Genomic DNA, 24,768 nt, shown 5'->3' with positions numbered 1-24,768 from the left:
CGAATATAATCTATTAAAAATACACTAAAGTATACAAAGGTTCAAACACCCCCAGTCAAATGACGTTTTGAAAATAAGTGAACACATCTTCTACAGAGAAATCACTTCTGCACACTTTAACACACAATAACTGTTTATTTGAATAAATGAATTTTATATATTGAACAACTAAAAAACAGAAAATATGACCTGTGCAAAAGTTATGACACATTTAAAATGTTGTTTTATTTATTAATTTATTTATTTGAATGTGCTAGACTCAGCAAAATACACGGAAATTGAGCCAATAACATTGGCTGAAATTCTGTCGTGAAGATTTTCCCTGTAAAGCAACACAAAAAAAAACAACAACAACAACATAATAGGACTGTATGATGCCAAGGCACGAAATCCTCATTCCTTGCCTGTTTTTCTTTTTCCTGCAGTATCGTAGATGGCATATCATCGACACCAGAAATCCCAGAAACCCAAATGAATTACCTCTCTGTGGCTTATGAAGTGCTGCTGCCTCACTGCTACAGCAACACAGAGACTGCTATGCTTCAGCTGACCATTAAAGCCTTCACATTCAAAACAGCCACCTCAACTGGAGTCTGGTGTGGAACGGGAGATAAACTACACTATCTGTCCAAACGTATCCAGACATCCCTTCTAATTAGTGAACTCGGCTACTAAAGGTGCACCCATTGCTGATTCGGGTGTTCAATTTTGCGGACACAACTTGTACAACCTCCATAGAAAAGCACTGATCATAGAATGGGACACTCTGGAACAGCTGCAGGTGACTCACCATGCCCAGTGCCAGGCTTCAGCTACAGGCATATAAGGCGCCCCAGCACTGGGCTGTGCAGTCGTGGAACAGTTCTCTGGTGTGGTGGAGCTCCTATCAATACCTTTGGGAGGAGTTGGAGTGATCCAGAACTAATCACCCAACATCGGTACCTGGCCTCGCTAATGCTCTTGTGGCTGAATGCAATCAAATCCTCACAGCAATGTTCAACATCTAGTGTAAAGCCCTCCCAGAAGAGTGGAGGCTGTTACTGCAGCAAAGAGCAGGCAAGATCTCTATTAATACCCTTGATTTCAGAAGAAACATTGTCTGTTGGACAATATGGACACATATGGACACATATGGACACATATGGACACATATGTATCAATAATAAAAACACACCTCTGCATCTGACTGTACCTGCTGCGAGCCTGGAGACATAAGAAACCTTCCGCCAGAATCAGGGGACGTCCCTTTGGTTGCCTTAAGGAGTCAAAACTGTTTTTTTTTTCTTTTCACCAGCAATAGGAGGCCTACCTGCAATGTGGAAACACAGTTAACGACAAACTCCGCTACCACATGACACTGCAGGCTGAGTGAAGAGCGAAGACTGCAACGCAAAGAACATTTGACCTATCCATGCTCCGCCCACAAATGCCTTCTGCACCGGCAACTGTTGCTAGGTTGAACAAGCTTTACAGGAGGTTGGCAAACATCACATTCAGCCTCATGAATTTGGGTTTGAGTGTGGATCTGTCACATTTTGTTGAGTTTCCAGCTTAAAAATGCTGCGCTACTGAGCTGATTTGTGCTGTTGTAGCGACTGAGTCTGGTCAGGTTGGAAACCACCACGCTAATCTCAGCTTCTTTGAAAAAAAACTCAAAACTTTCCTAACATTCAGATAGATCAGGCGTTCACACTTAAAACAGATGGTTCTTCAAAGGTTCATTGGTTAAGGCACCTGTTTAATACCATGAGCTCTGTATAGAACCACTTCATGCTTGGGTGGTACCCCTGATAGCTAGAGGACAGCGAGCCACTGTTGGCCTGCTGATGGCAAAGCTGACGGTCCACTGGCGGTTTGCTCAGCGTTTTCTGGGGGTCCTGCTGGTGTTTAAACAGCACATTAGACAAAATTCCACTTATCGCTCATTTTCCACTCACAATCCAATTTACTTATTTTTCCTTGCTTTGCTTACTTTAGTTATAATTTGTAACATAGTTTAGTCAATATATTTAATCTAGCACAATGTCAGCAACATTTCCTGTAAAATCTTTTTACATTAGGCCTAGTCTTTATTTTGCTCTCTCTCGGTTGTTCCTAGTATTTGTCTTAGTTTATTTTCCAAAACAAAGGTCTGTGTGCATCTAAAATCTGTTTGAGAAGATTAAAAACTAGTTAGAGCTTGCATGCAGGACAGTAGTCTGGGTGGTCCGAGGACGGACCAGCAGCGGCAGTCAGTCAGCGGGTGCTGACCTTATCAAGCCAGCGGACCCATGTATGCTGCATGGTGAAACGGTTCTTCAGACTGATGGAGAAATGTGTTATATTTAGGCCTATATATCTTATATTGTTACAAGCTGACACCGTAACAATAGCAGAACCCCTTGTGGTGCTGTATAGAACCATATACAGCACATTCTTCATCAATCTGGAGAACCATTTCATGCTTGAGTACCACCTAAGCATAAAGTGGTTCTATACAGAATTCCTTTACTGAAGAACCTTTGAAGAACCATGTTTTTAAGTGAGTGGCTAGTTTTGTTGTTGTGTAATCAAGCTAATGTTAGCATGGTGGCAAAAACCTCCTGTTTTTTTCCTAGAGTTAGTCCTGCTGCCTCTGTATGAAGCACAGAATATGAAAATGAACATAATCTGAAATGGATAACGAGCTCTAAATGTCTATATTTTGACTAAAACCGAGTGGTTTTAACCAGTTTCTCGTTAAATTAGCTAAACAGGAGTTTGGCTAAGGCTCTGAAAGCTCGTCCAGCCTAGTGACGGTTGCTAAGAAGCAAGGCGTTAGTGGGCGGGGCTTGGCTCAGTGAGTGTTGTCATGGTACCGTTTGATTTAGTGACTTTAGGCACTGACTGTAAGTTTGCAATAAAAACAGGTTCTTGTATCATTTTATAGGGTTGCAACACCAAGAGCAAAAAATATGTTTACCTTTATAAACAAGTAGTTACTAATGTATTAACGTCACACTTTGAAATGAATGTGTTTGCGTTTCTAATGTGATCTGCTGCGTCGTTTATCTCAGACAGTAAGACTCAAGAGAGACAAATGCTGTTTGTAGATGTTCTGGTTTTTCATTGGTGTATCATGTTGTGTATTTCTCACTATGTGTGTTAGTCTGTGTGTGAGAGAGTGTGTGTCTGAGTCTGTGTGTGTGTGTTTGTGTCTCTGTCTGTGTGTGTGTTTCTGTATGTGTGTGTCTGTGTCTCTGTGTGTGTGTGTGTTTGTTTGTGTGTGTATATATGTGTGTGTGTGTCTGTGTGTGTTTGTTGTGTGTATATGTGTGTGTGTGTGTGTCTGTGTGTGTGTATTTGTGTGTGTTTGTTTGTGTGTGTATATATATATATATGTGTGTTTGTGTGTGTGTTTGTTTGTGTGTATATATGTGTGTGTGTGTGTGTCTGTGTGTTTGTGTGTATATATGTGTGTGTGTGTGTGTGTGTGTGTGTGTGTGTCTGTGTGTGTTTGTTTGTGTGTGTATATATATATGTGTGTGTGTGTGTGTGTGTGTGTGTGTGTGTGTGTTTGTGTGTGTGTATATATGTTTGTGTGTGTGTCTGTGTGTTTGTGTGTATATATGTGTGTGTGTGTGTGTGTGTGTGTGTGTGTGTGTGTGTGTGTGTGCGCGCGAGCGCGTGCACGCGTGAGTTTTGCTGTTTTCATAAAACTTTTTACCTCAGCAGCTCGTGAGACTCCGCTGTTTCTCAGAGCGCCGTTTGTTCTGGCTTTATTTAGAAGCCGCTGCGCTGCCGAAGTGAACCGGAGCGACACCTGCAGGACATTACAGTCACTGCAGTTAGTCTTTTCAGAACAGCGCTGACTGCTCTCTAGGTGAAAAACACAGAGATCAGTGAGTCAGTCAAGATGGAAGGAAGGAGAAAAAAGAAAAGAAAACAAACAAAGATGACAGACGAAGAGACACACAAAAAACCTATATAAGAAAAAGGAGGAAGAAAGGGACAAAGGATATAAGAAAGAGGTAGAACACAATGAAGAAAATGAAGAAGAGAAGAAAGAAACAAGAAAGAAAGAAAAGAAGAAATATGTAAAGAAAACGTGTAAAGACAAAATAATAGAAGACAAGGAAAACAAAAAAACTTGAAAAAGCATTCAAAGGACAGAAATAATAAAGAAGATAAAAAGGAGGAAAAGAAAAAATATATACATAACGGTAGAAATAATAGAAGACAGAAAGTTTTTAATAGAAGACAGAAAGACAAAGAGAGAGAGAGAGAGAGAGAGAGAGAGAGAGAGAGAAAGAGAGAAAGAAAGATGGAGAGAAAGGGAGACAGAAAGAAAGAGAGAAAAAGAAAGGTAGAGAGAGAAAGAGAGAGGGAGAGAAAGAGAAAGAGAGAGAGAGAAAGAGAGAGCAAGAGAGAAAGAGAGAGAGAAAGAGAGAGAAAGAAAGAGAGAGAAAGAGAGAGGAAGACAGAGAGAGAAAGAGAGAGAGAGAGAGAGAAAGAAAGAGAGAAGAAGAGAGAGAGAAAGAGAGAGAGAGAAAGAAAGAGAGAGAGGAAGAGAGAGAAAGGGAGAGAGAGAGAGAGAAAGGAAGAGAGAGAGAAAGGGAGAGAGAGAGAGAAAGAAAGAGAGAGAGAGGAAGGGAGAAAGAGAGAAAGGGAGAGAGAGAGAGAGAGAAAGAGAGAGAGAGAAAGAAAGAGAGAGAGGAAGTGAGAGAGAGAGAAAGGAAGAGAGAGAGAGAGAAAGGGAGAGAGAAAGAAAGAGAGAGAGAGGAAGGGAGAGAGAGAGAGAAAGGGAGAGAGAGAGAGAGAGAGAGAGAGAGAGAGAGAGAGAGAGAGGAAGACTTATTTATTTATTCCAATGTTTAAAAACACAGAACAGTAATGTGACCTGCAGTTACATCACTAACCCAGTGACATCTACATTACATTGTTGAAATATTTACAGTGGGCACTGGCACAGATACAGCACTGTGTAAATGTCAAAGGCTTCTCATTTATTTCACTTCCAGTCGAAAGTATAAACATTCAGTCAACGTTCATTTTCAGGAGATATTTCTGAGGAGATTAGATATGAGATAATCCACTTGCATTTCTTTTTGTACAAAAAACTGTTGCAGTACTCTTCCACAAAGTCTACTCCAAACTGGAGTTCCAAAAAATGATTGAAAGCTACAGAGAAAATGTGACTCCTAATAACCACCTGGAAGACCTGGTAAACTCCAAAACTGTCCCCATCAGACACACAGCAGTCGTCGTTGAGAGAGAGAGGAGAAAATCAAGCTCCATCCTTCCACTGTGAGACGCTCAGCACTATGAGTCTGAAAGGATGTGGAGCTGTTAAGAAGCTCTTACTGAGAAAAGGAGAAATCAAAGAAAACAAAGAAGCTGCTGATGCTTCTCAGAACAATGGACTGACCCCCCCAGAGTCCAGACCTTAACATCACTGAGTGTGTTTGGGATTGTTTGGATGGTGAGAAGCAGAAAATGAAACTAACTTCTAGGACTGAACTTTGGAGGAGTGAAAAACATCCCTGTAGATTTCACTGAAACACTGAAAGTGAGTCTCCTGAAAAGAACAGAAGCTGGAATCACAGTAAAGGCACAATACTGAAAAATCATGTCTTGTACTTAATGGCCATTTTGACTGGAAAACAAACAGAGGACAATAAAATAATAATAACACTAGAATCAAAAGCATTAAAAGAGTTTATACATTTATTTATATAATCACAGTAGTGATATAATTAGACAAAAGCTCAATGCTTATATTTCATTGTGATTCGTCTTTTATCACATCACAGTAAAATGAGACGGACAGAAGCCAAACAGCTTCACTGTAAAACAGTTTGTGTTGTAATTGATAAATGATAAAAAATAAATATAAAGAACGAACGCAAAAAAATACATTAAAAAATGATTTTATGTTAAGTTGCTGTGCAATTTTCTGTTAAATATGTTGCTGTTTTTGTCCTGAAACTGAAAAATGAAAAACGTACATTTAATGGTCATTTTTACTGGGATTTAAATGCGTGAGTGGTGGTCTCTGACTTTTGCCTTATTGTATTATATGCTGCAGAGCAAAGACTGTATTTCGTGTAATACTCCATCAGCCAGTGAAGTCCCATGTAATTAAGAAGCGTGTATAGACCGTGTGTAACGAGTTAGATGTAAATGATGTATAAATTGAGGGCAGTCTACCATACAGGAAACGAGGGGATCAGATATCCACCTGGATCAGTTACACTGCGCCTCTGCGTGAGTGTGTGTAGTGTATATGTATAGCGCGAGGAGCTCGGGTTGCTCCCTGAAAGCCTATATAAGGGCAGGAAGTTGCCCTCATTTGAACGACTCATTAACATCATTTAACCAAGAAACAGAACGTGTCAAAGCAATCAGTTTAGATGTGGAGGCCTCGCTGCTGCAGAGACTAATCAGCCCATATGGAAACCTATCCATGTGACACAACACAGAGGACCAGTTTACAAGGCAATGCCCTTAATCCATTAATGGTCATATGTACAGTTTTACTTTTTCTTTGTTGTCTTTGTTCTCTACGCTTGTTTGAGCTCAAATCTGAAGACATTTTTCACTTTTGTCAAGCTATAAGGGTAAAAAGTGGGTTTTTAATCACTTAATTTATGATATTTAATTCAGTCTTTTGGTCCAGAAATCCAAATTTGATTGGGAATAAAAGTTAGAAAATCATATCTAACAAAAAAATCCAAATGGATACTATTAGATGTTCATTCATGGCTATACACAATTTCATTGCTTTAGACCAGAAGTTGGCAACAAAATCAAACCACCTTGGGAGCCACAACATTTTATGTCCATTTTACCATCTTGGCTGTAAATATGTTAATGTGCTAGTACAGGCTAAAAAATATAAATGAAAACTAAGACTTACTTTGCTCTGCTTTAAGCTTTAGCTGTGCTATAGCCGCTTTTCTCACATCTCTAGCAGGAAACTTGTCCACAAAAGTGAAATGTTTTTTTGTAAAATGTCTCTTAACGTTTTGGACTATCTCTTAACTATTTGACTGATTTTAGTCTGGGTTCTGTTACTGGACAATAATGTGGTATAGACATCAGTAATTAAAATAGTGCCCCATATGGTTCTCAGCAGGGTTGGGGTCGATCCCTTCAATTCCATTTCTTATTTAGAGTTCTGCATTAATCTTCATTAAATATATCAGTGAAGGTCATTTTACAAGTAGAATCACATGTGTTTTAATTAATTAGAATCTAAACTGAATTAGACTGAATTGGTACAAACGGGACTGATTTTAAAATGATGGTTTGGCAAAAAAAAACAAACAAAAAAAATCACTATACCCAAAGTATATTGTCCATTAGCCAAGACATGTTTGGTCTTTGCTTCTTTAGTTTAGTTTAGTTTAGTTTAGTTTAGTTTAGTTTAGTTTAGTTTAGTTTAACTTTTTTTCCAAAGCCAGGCCTTCTACCTCTCTATGGAATATGTAACTGAACAGAAAGTCATCCTGCAGAATACATGCTAAACATCATTTTGCATTAATGATATATAAAACAATTTCCAAGTTTGGACAGTAGATAAAATGCAAATAAAAACAGAAAGCAGTGATTTTTAAATTTACAAAGCCAATAAGACAATATAGAAACATGATATTTACTGTTTCATCCTTTCAGAATCAGAATCCAGCTTTATTGGTCAGGTATGCTTACACATACAAGGAATTTGGTTTTTTGGTTACAGGAGCTCACAGTGATCAACTTATTATTCTTTTTTTAAATATAAAAACATGCTCATTATGAAGGTTATGCCTGCAACACATTTGAGAACAGTTGGGACAGGGATAATGAAAAACTGGAAACGTGAAATGTTACAAAAAACATCCTGAACAGGTGATGCAATCACGCTTGGGTGTAAAATGAGCATTCAGTAAAAGCTGAGTATTTATGAGTGATGGTTGATTCAGGCCGTCAACAACAATATTCCAAGTATAATTTCCTTAGCAAGCTTTTGCAAGGATTTCCAATATTTCACCCTCTGCTGTGCAGAATATCATCAATAGATTCAGAGAATGGAAGTTACGATTCTACTACATATACATGGACAACATCCACAAATGCAGCTAACTCATTTGATGTGCTGTGGTCTGAGGAAAATGATCATCTTGATTGTTGCCAGCATAAAGTTCAAAAGCTAGCATCCGTGATGGTTTGGAGGGGGGCGGTAGTGAGTAACTTGCACTTCAGTGATGGCACCATTAATGCTGAGGGGTGCATATATGCTGCCATCTAGATGGCGTCTTTTTCAGAAACATCACTGCTTGTTTCAGCAAGACAATGGCAAGTAACATGTATTTGTATGTTTTACAATGGCTTCATAGTAAAAGAGTGCAGATGCTAGACTGACCTGCCTGCAGTCTGGACCTGTCTGATATTTAGCTCATATGAAGTGCACTGGAGACCTGGGACTTTTGAGCAACATTAAGAAAGAAAGATTACTGAATATTTTTAAAAGGAAAGGTGATGCAACACAGTGGTCAACATGCGCCTGTCCCAATGTTTTTGGAACCTGTTGCAGGCATCAATTTCGTTATTTAGTCAAAGTTAGTTGGAACATTAAATATTGTAGCTCTCTACTGTTTTTCAACGGAATACATCAAAAAGAATTTGCAGATCATTTCTACTGGTTTTTATATACATTTGGCCTAAATTGTCCATATTTTAACAATGAACTGAGTTCATGAGTTTGAATGGGATTTTTGTCACCATTCTGGAAAGCTTGTCAAATGTAACTACGAAAGAATGTATTTATGGGTGGAGAGAATGGATCCATTTCAACTGATACGATCACATGATAGTCAAATAATTCATTTCAACTCTGTAGTCATACCTTATAGTCAAAGTGTCTGCCTATATTTGAGATGCTTTCACTTGCCAAGATGTCTTTCTTTTGCAATAAGAGACTGTTACCTTTTCCTGATGACATCATCAGGAGTTGGCTAAAGTGAACTGTTGCTGTTCAGTAAATCACTGACCTCTGCGACCCGCTGGTCCAGAGAAAGGTCATCCATCAACTAAAATACTACATAGATCTGAGTGTGTATATGTGTGTGTGTGTGTCTTAGTGGGGCACACCCGACGTGGACAGACACATAAAGAACATTTAGGCGCTGAGCTGGCCGAGTGAAGAGAGCAAGACAGGCTGAAGAGATTTACAGGCCGTGGATCAATGCTACCTCATGAATTCAGCCTTGTTCACTGTGAGCTAACAGCACAGAGCGAAACAGCCTGAGCGCCTGTGATATACTACACAGAGGCTACAACAACACTGGGCTAGTCTTTCCTCTGAATACCGAAAGACCCAGGGCTTTTTTCCACTGGCTTTTGTGGCTGAAAAGGGTGTTAAGTTTAGTCATCAAGTCATGAAATGCTCAGCTATAAACGATAAGCGGAAAGAGGGCCATATGATAAATTATTGCATCACATTAGGCTTTTCTGACCGTCCGCATATCATATAATCAGTATCTTCTGGAAAACCTTATTCTAGACAAAGATATTTTGTTAAAATTTAAAGTAGCATTTCTGAGCAAGAAGATAAAACAGCCTAAAACATGATGTGATTTGCCCCGTAAAGCCAGAAATGGCCAGAAATAAAAGTCAGAGGTGATTTTGCAGAAGTTTGGAGCACTTTGCACGTCTCTACATGTTACCGTCACACGTCACTGACTCAAAAATAAGATCTGACTCGATGTTTAGGTCTCAAACGCAAAACCAACATGCTCTTTCAGCACGTTCACAATCATCAGATTCATCCACTTGGCAAAGGGGTCTGAAGCACAACTTCACAAATTAATCTTCCACATGAAACATTTCTGAAGTTTTAGAAAAATACTGTGAGACACACACTCACCTGCAGTTGCTTGTTAACACAAATAGCTAATCAGCCAGACCACAGCTCAGAGCATTTAGGCATGTAGAGGTGGTCAAGACAACTTGCTGAAGTGCAGACCGAGCATCAGAACGGGGAAGAAAGGGGATTTAAGTGACTTTGAACATGTCGTGGTTGTTGGTGCCAGACGGGCTGGACTGAGTATTTCAGAAACTGCTGATCTGCTGGGATTTTCATGCAAAACCATCTCTAGGGTGATACACCCAGGGAGCGGTCAGTTGTGTGGATGAAAATGCCTTGTTGATGTGAGGGGTCAGAGGAGAATGGGCAGACTGGTTCCAGATGATAGAAAGGCAACAGGAACTCAAATAACCAACCAAAATCTCTGAGGAACGTTTCCAACACCTTGTTAAAAGTGTGCCACGAAGAATTAAGGCAGTTCTGAAGGCAAAAGGGGGTCCAGTCTTTTACTAGCAAGGTGTACCTAATAAAGTGGCCGGTGAGTGTATTGCGTGTTGTGAATTTGTCTTTAAGTATCGTGATGTTTTATATTTGTCAAATCGCCCAACCTTAGAACACATTAACCCCTGAGTGGTAATGATAAAGAGAGGGCGGCTGACAATTAATGAGGCCATTAAAATGATCCAAGTTACTGCAGCACTGTTGATGTTATCATGTTATATAGTGAACCACAGGCTTGTGGCTGGGTCAGCTTACATACATGACAGCGCTTATTATCTTATGACGTATGGCCTGGTGTTGGCAGGTGCACTGGGGTTATTTGTGGACACAGCATAGTGAAAGTTCTCAGACAAAAGAGTCCACACAGAAAGAATGGTAGGCCTACAAATGAGACATTAATATTTATTTTATATATTAATGTCTCAGTAACACAGCGTATGCACTGCTTCTCAAAAATGGAGCGACTAGATTGTCATATTAACTATCACATCATGGAAAATACTCATTACTTTAGAGTTATTTTGGAAGACCTATACTTTATTTAGTGTTTATTAAAATGAATACTTATACTTCTTCTCAATTCTATATCCAAAATGAAAAAAACAGACTTTTTACGTCATGTTTTCATTTACAGCTCGATTTTTATTTGGATAGCCAACTTCATGTTTTGAGTAGTGAAGGAAGCAACTGGCTATAGCACTGCTAGGCTGGATGTTCCATATTAAATGAGCGGTATACAATATAATATTCATGGATTTTAGAAAAAACACTTCTGAAATATGTCTTGGCAGATAAAAAGCCATTCAACAACGTAGAAAGTTTAGCCCATTTTTACTTCTTCTTTTATTGAAAAAAGTAGCACATGGCATCAGATACAAATCAAGGAAAACACATTCAGCAATACATATACATATAAATACAGTTGTGAAAAGGTTTGGGCACCCTGGCCATATTACAGATTTACATTTACATTTACAGCATTTAGCAGACGCTCTTATCCAGAGCGACTTACAAGAAGTGCTTTGTCTATCTAGACGAACTATCTTAGCTAGTTACAGATAGGTTAAAGAGAAAGATGGTCCTGAGCTCAGATACTGCTAGAAACAAAGTCACTGTAGATACAGAGAGAAACAGTAAACTACAATACACAGTGCATTCAATAATACTGTAAACTACAATACACAGTGCATTCAACACTACAGTAAACTACAATACACAGTGTATTCAGCAATACAGTAAACTACAATACACAGTGCATTCAATAATACTGTAAACTACAATACACAGTGCATTCAACAATACTGTAAACTACAATACACAGTGCATTCAACACTACAGTAAACTACAATACACAGTGTATTCAGCAATACAGTAAACTACAATACACAGTGCATTCAACAATACAGTAAACTACAATACACAGTGTATTCAGCAATACAGTAAACTACAATACACAGTGCATTCTACAATACAGTAAACTACAATACACAGTGTATTCAACACTACAGTAAACTACAATACACAGTGCATTCAACACTACAGTAAACTACAATACACAGTGTATTCAGCAATACAGTAAACTACAATACACAGTGCATTCAACAGTACAGTAAACTACAATACACAGTGCATTCAATAATACAGTAAACTACAATACACAGTGCATTCAGCAATACAGTAAACTACAATACACAGTGCATTCAACAATACAGTAAACTACAATAAACAGTGCATTCAACAATACAGTAAACTACAATACACAGTGCATTCAACACTACAGTAAACTACAATAAACAGTGCATTCAACACTACAGTAAACTACAATACACAGTCCATTCTACAATACAGTAAACTACAATACACAGTGCATTCTACAATACAGTAAACTACAATACACAGTGTATTCAACACTACAGTAAACTACAATACACAGTGCATTCAACAATACAGTAAACTACAATACACAGTGCATTCAGCAATACAGTAAACTACAATACACAGTGTATTCAACACTACAGTAAACTACAATACACAGTGCATTCAACAATACAGTAAACTACAATAAACAGTGCATTCAACACTACAGTAAACTACAATACACAGTGCATTCAACAATACAGTAAACTACAATACACAGTGTATTCAACAATACAGTAAACTACAATACACAGTCCATTCGACAATACAGTAAACTACAATACACAGTGCATTCAACACTACAGTAAACTACAACACACAGTGCATTCAACAATACAGTAAACTACAATACACAGTGCATTCAACAATATTGTAAACTACAATACACAGTGCATTCAACAATACAGTAAACTACAATACACAGTGTATTCAACAATACAGTAAACTACAATACACAGTGCATTCAACACTACAGTAAACTACAATACACAGTGTATTCAGCAATACAGTAAACTACAATACACAGTGCATTCAACAATACAGTAAACTACAATAAACAGTGCATTCTACAATACAGTAAACTACAATACACAGTGCATTCAATAATACAGTAAACTACAAAACACAGTGCATTCAACAATACAGTAAACTACAATACACAGTGCATTCAACACTACAGTAAACTACAATACACAGTGCATTCAATAATACAGTAAACTACAATACACAGTGCAATCAATAATACAGTAAACTACAATACACAGTGTATTCAACAATACAGTAAACTACAATACACAGTGCATTCAACAATACAGTAAACTACAAAACACAGTGCATTCAACAATACAGTAAACTACAATACACAGTCCATTCGACAATACAGTAAACTACAATACACGGTGCATTCGACAATACTGTAAACTACAATACACAGTGTATTCAACACTACAGTAAACTACAATACACAGTGCATTCAACAATACAGTAAACTACAATACACAGTGCAATCAATAATACAGTAAACTACAATACACAGTGCATTCAATAATACAGTAAACTACAATACACGGTGCATTCAACAATACAGTAAACTATAATACACAGTGTATTCAACACTACAGTAAACTACAATACACAGTGCATTCAACAATACAGTAAACTATAATACACAGTGTATTCAACACTACAGTAAACTACAATACACGGTGCATTCAACAATACAGTAAACTATAATACACAGTGTATTCAACACTACAGTAAACTACAATACACAGTGCATTCAACAATACAGTAAACTACAATACACAGTGCATTCAATAATACAGTAAACTACAATACACAATGCCTTCAACAATACAGTAAACTACAATACACAGTGTATTCAACACTACAGTAAACTACAATACACAGTGCATTCAATAATACAGTAAACTACAATACACAGTGTATTCAACACTACAGTAAACTACAATACACAGTGCATTCAATAATACAGTGAACTACAATACACAGTGCATTCAACACTACAGTAAACTACAATACACAGTGCATTCAATAATACAGTAAACTACAATACACAGTGTATTCAACACTACAGTAAACTACAATACACGGTGCATTCAACACTACAGTAAACTACAATACACAGTGTATTCAACACTACAGTAAACTACAATACACAGTGCATTCAACAATACAGTAAACTACAATACACAGTGTATTCAACACTACAGTAAACTACAATACACAGTGCATTCAATAATACAGTAAACTACAATACACAGTGTATTCAACACTACAGTAAACTACAATACACAGTGCATTCAACACTACAGTAAACTACAATACACAGTGCATTCAACAGTACAGTAAACTACAACACACAGTGCATTCAACAATACAGTAAACTACAATACACAGTGTATTCAACACTACAGTAAACTACAATACACGGTGCATTCAACAGTACAGTAAACTACAATACACAGTGCATTCAACACTACAGTAAACTACAATACACAGTGCAATACAATAAAATATGATATTTTAAAATGTGATATTTTTTAAAATATGATATTGTTGATTGTGTTGATCTGAAGTTGAAAGAAGCAGAAGACAAACAAAACAAAAAACACATTTTTTTGGGGGCAAATGTTAATGTATTAATGAATAACAGCTGATGTGTAATGGAAAACATTTGTATTGCTTTAATAACGGCGGTATTAATTATAATAACATTGATAATTCTGGTGTGTGTGTGTGTGTGTGTGTGTGTGTGTGTGTGTGTGTGTGTGTGTGTGTGTGTGTGTGTGTGTGTGTGTGTAACTCTCTCCCAACAACACATGCCAGGAAAAAAGTGAAAATGGTCTTTAATGCGTTTGGAAATGAAGCCCTTCACCTGTTATTTAACTGAAAATATTATTTGGTTTTAAAAATGGTTTAACTAGATAAGATCACTGAAGTCAAACAAGCAAACAAACGCATACTGTACATTGAAAAAAGTCTAAAGCACGCAGGCAACATCTAGATAATAGAGTCATTTGGAAACAAGACGAGAAATAAAAAGGGAAAAAAATGATTGGCTTATAAACTATTAGACAGCGCTGGACACTGGGCCTGTGTTTACTGCCTGTTTTAATGTCTGAGAGACTCTAAAATGACATCAATTACATACACATTACGTTTCTCTGCTGTCTTCACTGTTAAAAGGCGTTTGTTTGCTTGTTTCATTTCAGTGATCTCACCTAGTAAAACCATTTTTAAAACTAAAAAATGTTTTTAAATGAAATGACATGTGAAGGGCTTCATTTCAAAAGGCCTTACAGAGCATTTTCACTATTTTCCTGTCGTTCAGAGCGAGTTTTACACACACACACACCAGAAATATCAATGACATTACGGTTAATTCCACCTTTACTGGAGAAATTAAAATGAATATATAGTATTTAGTACATACGGAGCCCCGCTGGTGACATATAAATAAAAAATAATGCGTGGCCACGACTTAGTAAAGCGTGGGAACGAGATCCTAATGCGTGGCCTTGACTTATTAAGCCACAATCTCGTTCCCATGCCTTACTAAGCAGTGGCCACGACATAATCATCTCATTCCCACGCCTTGCTAAGTCAGGGCCACGAGTTAATAAGGCGTGGCCACGCATTATTTTTATTCATACAGGCCTCCGTGAAGTAAATGCATCTCTTCGTGTATTTTCCTCCTTCGCCTTAACTGCGCATCTTTGCGCAGTGTGTAAGTGCTTGAACGCAGACACGCGCTGGCTCATGGGACCGAGCTGGTTTGGCGGCTAGCTTGAATTCGTAAACAAACCAAACGCGCTAACTCGGGGCAAAAAAACACGCGATAAAGGCCGAAAACTCGGAGTTAAATCGCACAAATAATATTCTCTGGGCTGTACGGCTATTTGCAGATATGCCACGCGGATGTGGTTAGTTTTCAAGCAGTATGAACGACGGAAAGAAGAAGGGTTTGAGCTCCAGCCCGGAGGAGGGAAGAAGAGACGGCGATCAAAACAGCGAGCTTTCAGAAATCGTCCAGAGCAAGTCGAAAATAAACAGGCTGAGGAGGAGTCCGCGAGCAAGCCAGCCCCAGCCCCGGGCCCAGCCTCAGCCTCAGCCCCGGGCCCAGCCTCAGCCCCAGCCTCAGCCCCAGCCCCAGGCCCAGCCCCGGCATCAGGAGCCCTCCAACAGCTCCAGCAGCGTACCGGGTAAATCCGAGAACATTTGTTGTGCTGAAGTTACTTAGATCAACTTTTACTTCATACTAAATGAAGTGTCATCTGCTTAAACACACACCGATCATCTATAACATCATGACCACCTCCTTGTTTCTGTGCTCACTGTCCATTTTATCAGCTCCACTTACTGTATAGCTGGTCTTTGTAGTTCTACAGTTACAGACTGTAGTCCATCTGTTTCTCTGATACCCTGTTCTTCAGTGGTCAGGACCCCCATGGACCCTCACAGAGCAGGTACTGTTTGGGTGGTGGATCATTCTCAGCGCTAGTGTAAAGCCTTTTTAAAAGAGTTTTAAGAGGCTGTTACGGCAGTAAAGAGGGGCAAACGCCATATTAAGTCTTCTGATTTCAGAAGAAACACTATATGAGCAGGTGTCTATAGACTTTTGGAGAAGCGATGCATTGAATCCGGCTCCTCCTTTAAAATGACAAACATGTAAACAGGTGAAGATTCGGGTCATTCCTATTAAGCAGTCGCCTCTTTTAGCTCAAGTTGTCCAGCTAAACTGAGAAACCCTGATTTGTGAAATGGGCAACAGCTTTGCTTAGTGAAGTTACGTAATGTGACTTGGATCACTGCGGGTGCCTTTAACAAAGGAGTATTTCTGAGTTAGCCTTGTAATTAAAGGCCACCCATAAGCCTGTCCGATCAGGATACACTATTTTATTTTTTATTTATATTCTGATTGTGATTTCCCAGCAGCAAAATCGGCCAATGGCGGATTTTTATCAGCCGTTTTTAAACCCAAGCTCACACTAAGTGTGCTGAATACACGCATGACCAGCACAGTTCCAGTGCTTTAAACTGGCATTTTAAGTTGAACAAAAATAACACAAATCAAATAAAGTGCTGGCTGTTTAGCACAATCGTTATAATTATGCTATGACATTTTGTTCACCTGCTACACCTGCACCTGTTATTTCTGTAATTAAACCTTTGAATTTGGCTGAATTCCAGTCGCATGTTTGGAAAGAAACATCTGTAGATTCTGATCTTGGCTGATTCTGATTGTGTGTCTGTACCGGCCAGCTACACTGAGAACTTTACTCTTTTGAGGTAGCTCCATGGAGAAGTGGACGTATACATTATAATTTAGCCTGTTTTGATGTGTGTGTGTGTCTGTGTGTGTGTGTGTTTCTGTTTTTGTTCAGATTTCAAAACACCCGTCCGTCTGCCCGCCCGTCTGCCAAAGGGCAGGTTTAGAAGCTCGACTAGCGACGAGTCTCCAAACAATGATTCTGAATTTCAACATGACATCATCTGGGATCCAAACTCTCCAGCGACTCCCCATAGAAACAGCAAGTGCAGTTCATACTGAAAATACTGAAAATACCATACTGAAAACCTCAGTGACTGGCTGTTTAAATATGTGACCGTGTTTCATTAACACGTTTGTTTTTGTTTTCCTCAGGACGAGGCCGGAGAAGAACTACAAACGTCAAACTGGTGGACATATCAGAAATTGTCAACCGGATAGCTCCGAAGGTTTGTTACCCAAAACATGCTCTGGCTCTGCTGTACAGATGCACAGTGTATGTGTAGTCATCACAACAGGATGCAGTATTGCAGTACTAACAAATCACACTGTATTATGTGCGCTACTTCACGTCCGATCTTTCTGTTGGTGTGATGAATTTAGCCAATTATGTGAGGCAACAAATACTTTTTGTTGAAAAGCACCAATTTTTAATATATGGAACACCTGTGTGCTTTCATGTGTTACAGAACTTATTGCAGTTGCATTGTGAAACAAGAAATATGTTTTTATTTATCATAATGTCTTTGTTATTTTAGAGTCGGAGACCTGAAGAGGCAGAGTCTTCTTTGCTGCAGTGGATTGGGGACAGTGCCATTCCATGCACTCCAGAGGTTCAAGATCCCAGGACCAAGCCCAAATCAGCAAGGTTCATCCTTTCACATACTGTACTGGCAGTTTATGATAGAAATTAGCCTGTAAAATGCACAGAGATTCTGGTTTATTAAGTAAACTAAGTATTCTGAGGCCCTGTTTGGGGACATATTTGAAAATAAACATTTTAATGTAAATTTAAAATGTTTTGGAAATAATTTTGTACATATTCATCAACATCACTGTTTACATTTGTCTTAGGAACTTCTTTTCCATTTTAGGAAAAGCCTTTACATCAAAATGTCTTTTAAGATGATTTATAATAAAAAAAGCGTGCACAGTTGGGCATATTCAGACTTTTGACTGGTAGTACAACGTAGCCTAGGTGTACCTAATAAAGTCACAGCTCGCTGTATATCTCGCTGTACTTCACAAACCTGGAAATATCTCTAATGCTGTGTTTTCTGCCTGCACAGACCAAACGTTGTGGATGACCTGCTAAAGCTTGCAAAGCAGTTTGACTTCAACATGATCCGGCAGGATGAATCTCATTTCGAGACCAGACAGCAGAGCTCTGAGGAAGCAATGGATGAGGACCTGGAGCTGTTTTATGATGAGAATCACCCACCAGCTCCACCGCAGAAGGACTCTGAAGCTGAGAGAGCACCGCAGGAGTTGCAGGAGGCTGACACAAGTGGTGGTGTTGATGTTATGGATGATGTGGCACTTGGGCAGGAAATGGAGGATGATCTGGACTTGCTTTTTGATGGTTCAACACAGCAAATCAGTGGTTTTCTCAGCCAGGGTTGGAGTGGCTGTTCTCAGAATAGGCCTGAAATCATCCAGGGTACAGCGGCTCCCAATGGAAACCGCACTAGTGCTACTAATGTGGCTGCTGTCACAGCAGCGCTGTGCAGTAGTGGCAGTCGTCAAAGTCTTGCGGCTGGAGTGGGCAGTGCCTCCGAACCAGGTATTGCTAGTGTGTCGGCAAAACTGCAGCCTTGCAGTCCTAACGATTTTGAAGACGACTGGAGTAATGATGACTTGCTAGAGGATTCACTGTTGTTTGAGATGACACAAAACCCACAGCTCTTCTCTGCGCCTCAGCATAGCTCCACCCAGAAACAAGTGAACAAAAAAGAAGGCGGTAGTTTCACCAACAACATGAATGGCGCTTACCATCACCAGCAAACTGGCAACAAAGAAAAGTCTAGTGCATTACAAGAGTTAAACCAGAAGCTTGGTCACCAATGGAATAAGGCTTTGGGAGAGTTGTCTAGCAACAATAACAATTTAGGATTTGCTAAGAACAGTCAACAAACGCAGGTTCTTCCTTCCTGCAAGGCTCCATCGGTGGTTCTAGGTTCAGGTAACTCGCATCCAGACCGGTGGCAGGGTTGCATATCTAAAGCTAGCAACCAAACACCAGAACCAGTCAAAGTGCAGAAACCTTCAGGAACAGCTAAGTGGGCAATTCAACCTGGGACTAAAACCTCATTAGTTTCTAGCTCTGCTTCACCCAAATTCGTTTCTCCTTCCTCCAGCTTCGGGTTTGATAGGAACATTGAGATCATTGAGAAAAAGCAGAGTCAACAAAGCACAGAAGAACATGGCCTGAGCGACATCGCAGATGAGGACCTGGACTCCATCTTCGCGTCAGATGATATCTGGGACGACGGGGCAGATGACGACCTGTTCTGTGACGTGTGCGAGAAGGTGGAAGAATTCACAGCTGATTCAGACTCTCATCTGGAGGCATCTGTAGCAAAGACCCCTACAAAAAACAGCACAGTACAGAGCAGGACATGTGTTTCCTCCATGGAGACTGGTCAAAACACTGCTGCTAACATGTTTCCCAAACAGGACAATATGATTTCACAACCGTATCCACCTAATAGTTGGATTAATAATAGCAATGCTGCAAATATTAAGAACAAATCTGTTCTTCCCGCAGTTAACGCTCTTAACTTTAGGAGCACGACGGGAGGGAATTTGCTGGACGACAGCAGGAACTCTTACACCGGTACATCAAGCAAAGGGCCTTACAAATTTACCCATGTGAAAAACACTTCAGGAGTTGGGTATGGAGCCTTTAGTGCCATGCCACAACAGCCGGTCAGCGAGAGGGGAGCAGGAACATCCAACCAATCAGCAATTTCAGATAATCATCAGTTCAAAACGCCTTTTAGCACCTTTAATGCTGGGCCTGCTGTCACCAAAGGTAAAACCTTTTTTATTGATCATATTTGTAGTTGTATAGTACCCTAAATACCCTGTAGTTGTACCCTTAGAAAGTTTGCAATTAATTTGGAAAATATTTCTATATGGAGATAATTATAATGGGTTATTTATTCATTACCTTCTTTCCAAAATGCTTGAAATACTGAATGCAGCATCTTACAAGTACCTTACTGTAGATCAGGGTTGCCCAATCTTGGTCCTGGAAATCTACCACCCTGTATAGTTTAGCTCCTGCCCTAATTAAACACACCTGATCCAAGTAATAAAGGCATTCAGGGGCATCTGAGCTTTAGAGTCAGGTGTGTTGGATCTGAGCTCTCCAGGACCAGGACTGGGCACCCCTGCTATAGATACTCTGTATAATAAATATATCGCTGCTGTCAGAGCAAAACCTCATATCTCCATGTTTTCAGTTTTTGATATAATTTGAAAATGCCTGTTGCTCGGAAACGGCCCAGAATGGCAAAAAAGTCTGGTTCCATTGACTTACATTAAAAGCAAAATACGTTTTTTTTTTCCTTCTCCTGTAAAGTCACCATGTTGGACAGCGATTTATTAATATGAAATGTGATATCAAACATTGGAATGGAAATTTGTTTAGCGCATATATAGATTTTTGACAAGAGATGAGTGAATAAGAGGTTGTGCACTCATGAACTGCCTGTTAAATCAGACTGGCTATATGATTTACGATCTTGTAGAAGAAACTATGGGTGCACAAATATTACAATTAGCCAATAAATGGGAGACTTTACTTACTTTATATGTGTATTTATGCATCAACAACAAACTACTTGCTGCTTTGCTTACCAGTGTATAAGGCAGGATAGTGAAGTAGACACTCTAAGCTGAGGGCTAACGGTGATACATGCACAGTGACTAATGACGACAAATTTTCTGTGGTGGAAAGCACAACAGAGGGAACAGTAGTTTTCTTTAGTAGCCAGAATTCGAAGAAATCCCCTGTGCATTTTTTCACTGGCGGTGATTAAGTCAGTCTTCGTTAGTTTTAGTTAAATTCGACTTTGGTATTTGTGTGCAGCTTCATGAAAACTTATAAGTCATGTTAGTTCATTGGTCTTTTTGGATAACAATTAAAATGGTGATATTCGTAGTGCAGATATATGGATGTCTGGCTCCTGGTACTATAATGGTGAACAATTTGGACTCAGTACATTTCTTCAGAAAGGCACATTTCACACCCAACCTCTCTGAATAACTTTACATCTAAACCACTGAATGATCATGTGATTTTTGCAAAATCCGCATCAAACGCTTTCTTTTTAGTGGTCTGAGTTTCCAAGCTGCTGTTTCTTTTGTAATTGTTTGTGGTTCACAGTTGTTAACTGTAATTATTTCTGGTTAATTCTAGTTTAAGTTTAGCTGGTTTAGGGGCAACAACAGGTCAGAAGTTTTGAAGTGGTCCTGCTGTCATACTTCTTGTCAGAATCTGACCAAACGAGCTGCAGGTGGAATGTTATCTCCTCGAAACGGTGTGTTCATTTTAGGGAATGCGTTAATTTTCTGAAAAAAGGTCAAATGATTGGTTTTGACCATCAGGGTATTATTTATGGGTTACTATAGTGCATCTCTATAACAAACTAATGAATGAATGATTGAATGTATGCATGAATTGAATGAATTAAAACGCAGCAGAACAGATGAACACAAACGCAGGCAGTGACTGGTTTTGTCTGTTTTCCCAGACGTCGGTAAGGCGGCGGCGAGCAGGTGCAGTGATGCTGAGATTGAGCGGAAGAGGCAGCAGGCCATGGAGAGGCGGAGACTGCGGATGACGGCCAGTCAGAACCTTCGGGCTCCGATATGACACAACATGACCAGGGAGAAAGACAGTATATGGTGATGTGCAGAACGTCAAGCACTGAGTTGGACCTTCTGGGGGACGAAACAGCAGCACATGGTCAGTTGTGTTCGGCTGAACCGAGACCTACAGCTGAATCCATTTTCTGCTCCAGACCTTGGAAACTATCAGTCTGACAGACATCAAGGAATATTTGGAAATTTGCTGTACAGTTGTCTACCTTTTTACGCAGTTCATCTCCCCCTCGGTTCTTGGTTAGCTGTGCAGTTTGTACAGATCTTTCCTGCACGGTGTCTATATGTAGTTGTGTTCTTGATGATGGGGGTCCTACGTTTTCTTTTTATTTGTTTAAATGTCTTTTATATGTTGTCTTCTTGTTCCTGTACATATTCAAAAAAATCCAAGCTTTCAAATGCACTCATAATGTTTTAATGGGCTCTTTATTTTTAAAAAAATTATAATAAAACATGTTCTGTTTTGTCTGTTTTTGAAGAACTAAATTCTAATCATTTTTGTGGGATTTTAGGATCTTATTTTCAATCACAGCTTTAAAAATTACTGTCCAAAACGTGATGCTAAGCACAATACAATACAGAAGTATCTGGCTGGTTCAATCAGTCTTGCACTTCATCTGGTGCCGTGCACTGCACACTGCGTCACACATACCATTAGCTTATGATCAAGTCCATATAAAGCAGGAGGTGTCAAAGAAAACGAGCTGGCCTCCAGGACTGGAAACAGGCAAGGCTGAGATACAGTGGCCCTGAAAGGTACATAGACACTTTCAGTTTGGTAAAGTTTTATGAAGTTATTTAAGAGAAAATACTTTCAGCACATCAGACAGACGACCTCTGGGTGGAGGAAGCCTGCAGAAGAGTTCCAGCCAGGCTGCCCTGAGGCTACCGTAGAGCAGAGAGATGGAGATGTGAAAGTCTGGGGCTGTTCTTCTTACAGTGGTGTTGAGTTTGTTTACTGATGGGATCGTGGGCTCAGAAGTGTCCGGTGCAGAAATCTGAGAACATCCGAACAAACGAAGAATAAAAATAAGACTAAAACTCTCCAGCTGACTTTTTCAAGAAAAGGAGAGTCTAAAATAAAGGACACGTGGTCTCCTGACATGATTAACATGGACAGTATTAACGTCCAGAAAGCCCCTGAGGCCGCTGTCTGACACTCTTACGTCTCGGACGGTCACGCAGAGGCGCTTCAGTGATGTGGAGAAACGGTTTGGACCGCGTCTTGGCTGGTTTACGCTGGTCTGGGGCTGATTTTGTTGACCAGCATACGGACATCAAAACACAGCACAGTCAATGACACAGTCTGACCGTCTGTCTTTCTCTGACCGTCTGTCTCTCTCTGTCTCTGTCTCTCTATGGTCTTTTCCTTTGTTTCTTTCTTCCATTGCCTTTTCATTTCTTTCTTTCTTCTAGTCTTTTCCTTTCTTTCTTTTCCTTTCTTTCTTTTTCTTTCTGTCATTTTCTTTTCCTCTTTCTTTCTTTCTTTCTTTTCCTTCCTTTCTTTTTCTTTCTGTCATTGTCTTTTCCTCTTTTTTTTTCTTTCTTTTCCTTCCTTTCTTTTTCTTTCTGTCATTGTCTTTTCCTCTTTCTTTCTTTCTTTCTTTCTTTCTTTTCCTTCCTTTCTTTTTCTTTCTGTCATTTTCTTTTCCTCTTTCTTTCTTTCTTTCTTTCTTTCTTTCTTTCTTTCTTTCTTTCTTCTATTGTCTTTTCCTTTCTTTCTTTCATTTTCTTTCTTTTTTCTTTCTGTCATTGTCTTTTCCTCTTTCTTTTTCTTTTCCTTCCTTTCTTTTTCTTTCTGTCATTTTCTTTTCCTCTTTCTTTCTTTCTTTCTTTCTTTCTTTCTTTCTTTCTTTCTTTCTTCTATTGTCTTTTCCTCTTTCTTTCTTTCTTTCTTTCTTTCTTTTCCTTCCTTTCTTTTTCTTTCTGTCTTTCCTCTTTCTTTCTTTCTTTCTTTCTTTCTTTCTTTCTTTCTTTCTTTCTTTCTTTCTTTCTTTCTTTCTTTTCCTTCCTTTCTTTTTCTTTCTGTCATTTTCTTTTCCTCTTTCTTTCTTTCTTTCTTTCTTTCTTTTCCTTCCTTTCTTTTTCTTTCTGTCATTGTCTTTTCCTCTTTCTTTCTTGCTTTCTTTCTTTCTTTCTTTCTTTCTTTCTTCTATTGTCTTTTCCTTTCTTTCTTTCATTTTCTTTCTTTTTTCTTTCTGTCATTGTCTTTTCCTCTTTCTTTCTTTCTTTCTTTCTTTCTTTTCCTTCCTTTCTTTTTCTTTCTGTCATTTTCTTTTCCTCTTTCTTTCTTTCTTTCTTTCTTTCTTTTCCTTCCTTTCTTTTTCTTTCTGTCATTGTCTTTTCCTCTTTCTTTCTTTCTTTCTTTCTTTCTTTCTTTCTTTCTTTCTTTCTTTCTTTCTTTCTGTTTCCCTTTGCGTTGTGTTAAAGCAGCATTTTAACTTCCGTTACATTAGAAAGGTTTTTCATTCTCCTGTGCTGTTGCCGGAGTTTATTCCGACAGTGACGTTATGCGAATTTTAACACCACACATGCTGGTTTTGCTGGTGACTTTGAGCAAACAGCATGTCTAAATCGCCACTATGTCTAAACCGGACTCACATCACCTCGATTTGTCAAATAGCCTCATACAGAATCGCTCGTGTGGTTCCTGACATTACACAAATGTAATCTGTAGAAAAAATCTGCCTTAAAGACGTCTCCTGCTACTGTGTTTAGCTGTGCTGCACTTGTCTGTTGTTCTAGATAACAGTATGCCATGCAGTGTCAGGACCCACAGTACGTCTATTTGCAGTAGTGAAACAGACTATTGGAGCGAGGCCTTCAGTTCTGGTCAAAAACACCTCTATGGCAAAGCTAC

At 39.1% G+C, this 24,768-nt stretch overlaps 2 protein-coding genes across 2 annotated transcripts in view; both read left to right on the top strand.

The window, feature by feature from the left end:
- meis1a (Meis homeobox 1 a) overlaps nucleotides 1-3,008 on the top strand; it is a 58,430-nt gene extending 55,422 nt beyond the window's left edge. The window contains exon 13 of the mRNA XM_037543152.1: nucleotides 426-3,008. The gene's annotated coding sequence lies outside the window, so the exon portion shown is untranslated. The remainder of the gene's footprint in view (nucleotides 1-425) is intronic.
- A 12,528-nt stretch (nucleotides 3,009-15,536) lies between these two features.
- On the top strand, nucleotides 15,537-22,386 carry etaa1 (ETAA1 activator of ATR kinase). The gene is made up of 6 exons (XM_017720688.2): nucleotides 15,537-15,951; nucleotides 17,134-17,280; nucleotides 17,394-17,467; nucleotides 17,777-17,886; nucleotides 18,308-20,052; nucleotides 21,779-22,386. Exons 1-6 carry the CDS (start codon nucleotides 15,690-15,692, stop codon nucleotides 21,898-21,900), a joined length of 2,460 nt encoding a protein of 819 aa, XP_017576177.2. The 5' UTR covers nucleotides 15,537-15,689; the 3' UTR covers nucleotides 21,901-22,386.
- The last annotated feature ends 2,382 nt before the right edge of the window (nucleotides 22,387-24,768 follow it).

The sequence above is a fragment of the Pygocentrus nattereri genome, chromosome 12 (genome assembly GCF_015220715.1).
Source record: "Pygocentrus nattereri isolate fPygNat1 chromosome 12, fPygNat1.pri, whole genome shotgun sequence".
NCBI classification, from domain to species: domain Eukaryota; kingdom Metazoa; phylum Chordata; class Actinopteri; order Characiformes; family Serrasalmidae; genus Pygocentrus; species Pygocentrus nattereri.
This window is presented reverse-complemented; position numbering and strand designations above follow the sequence as displayed.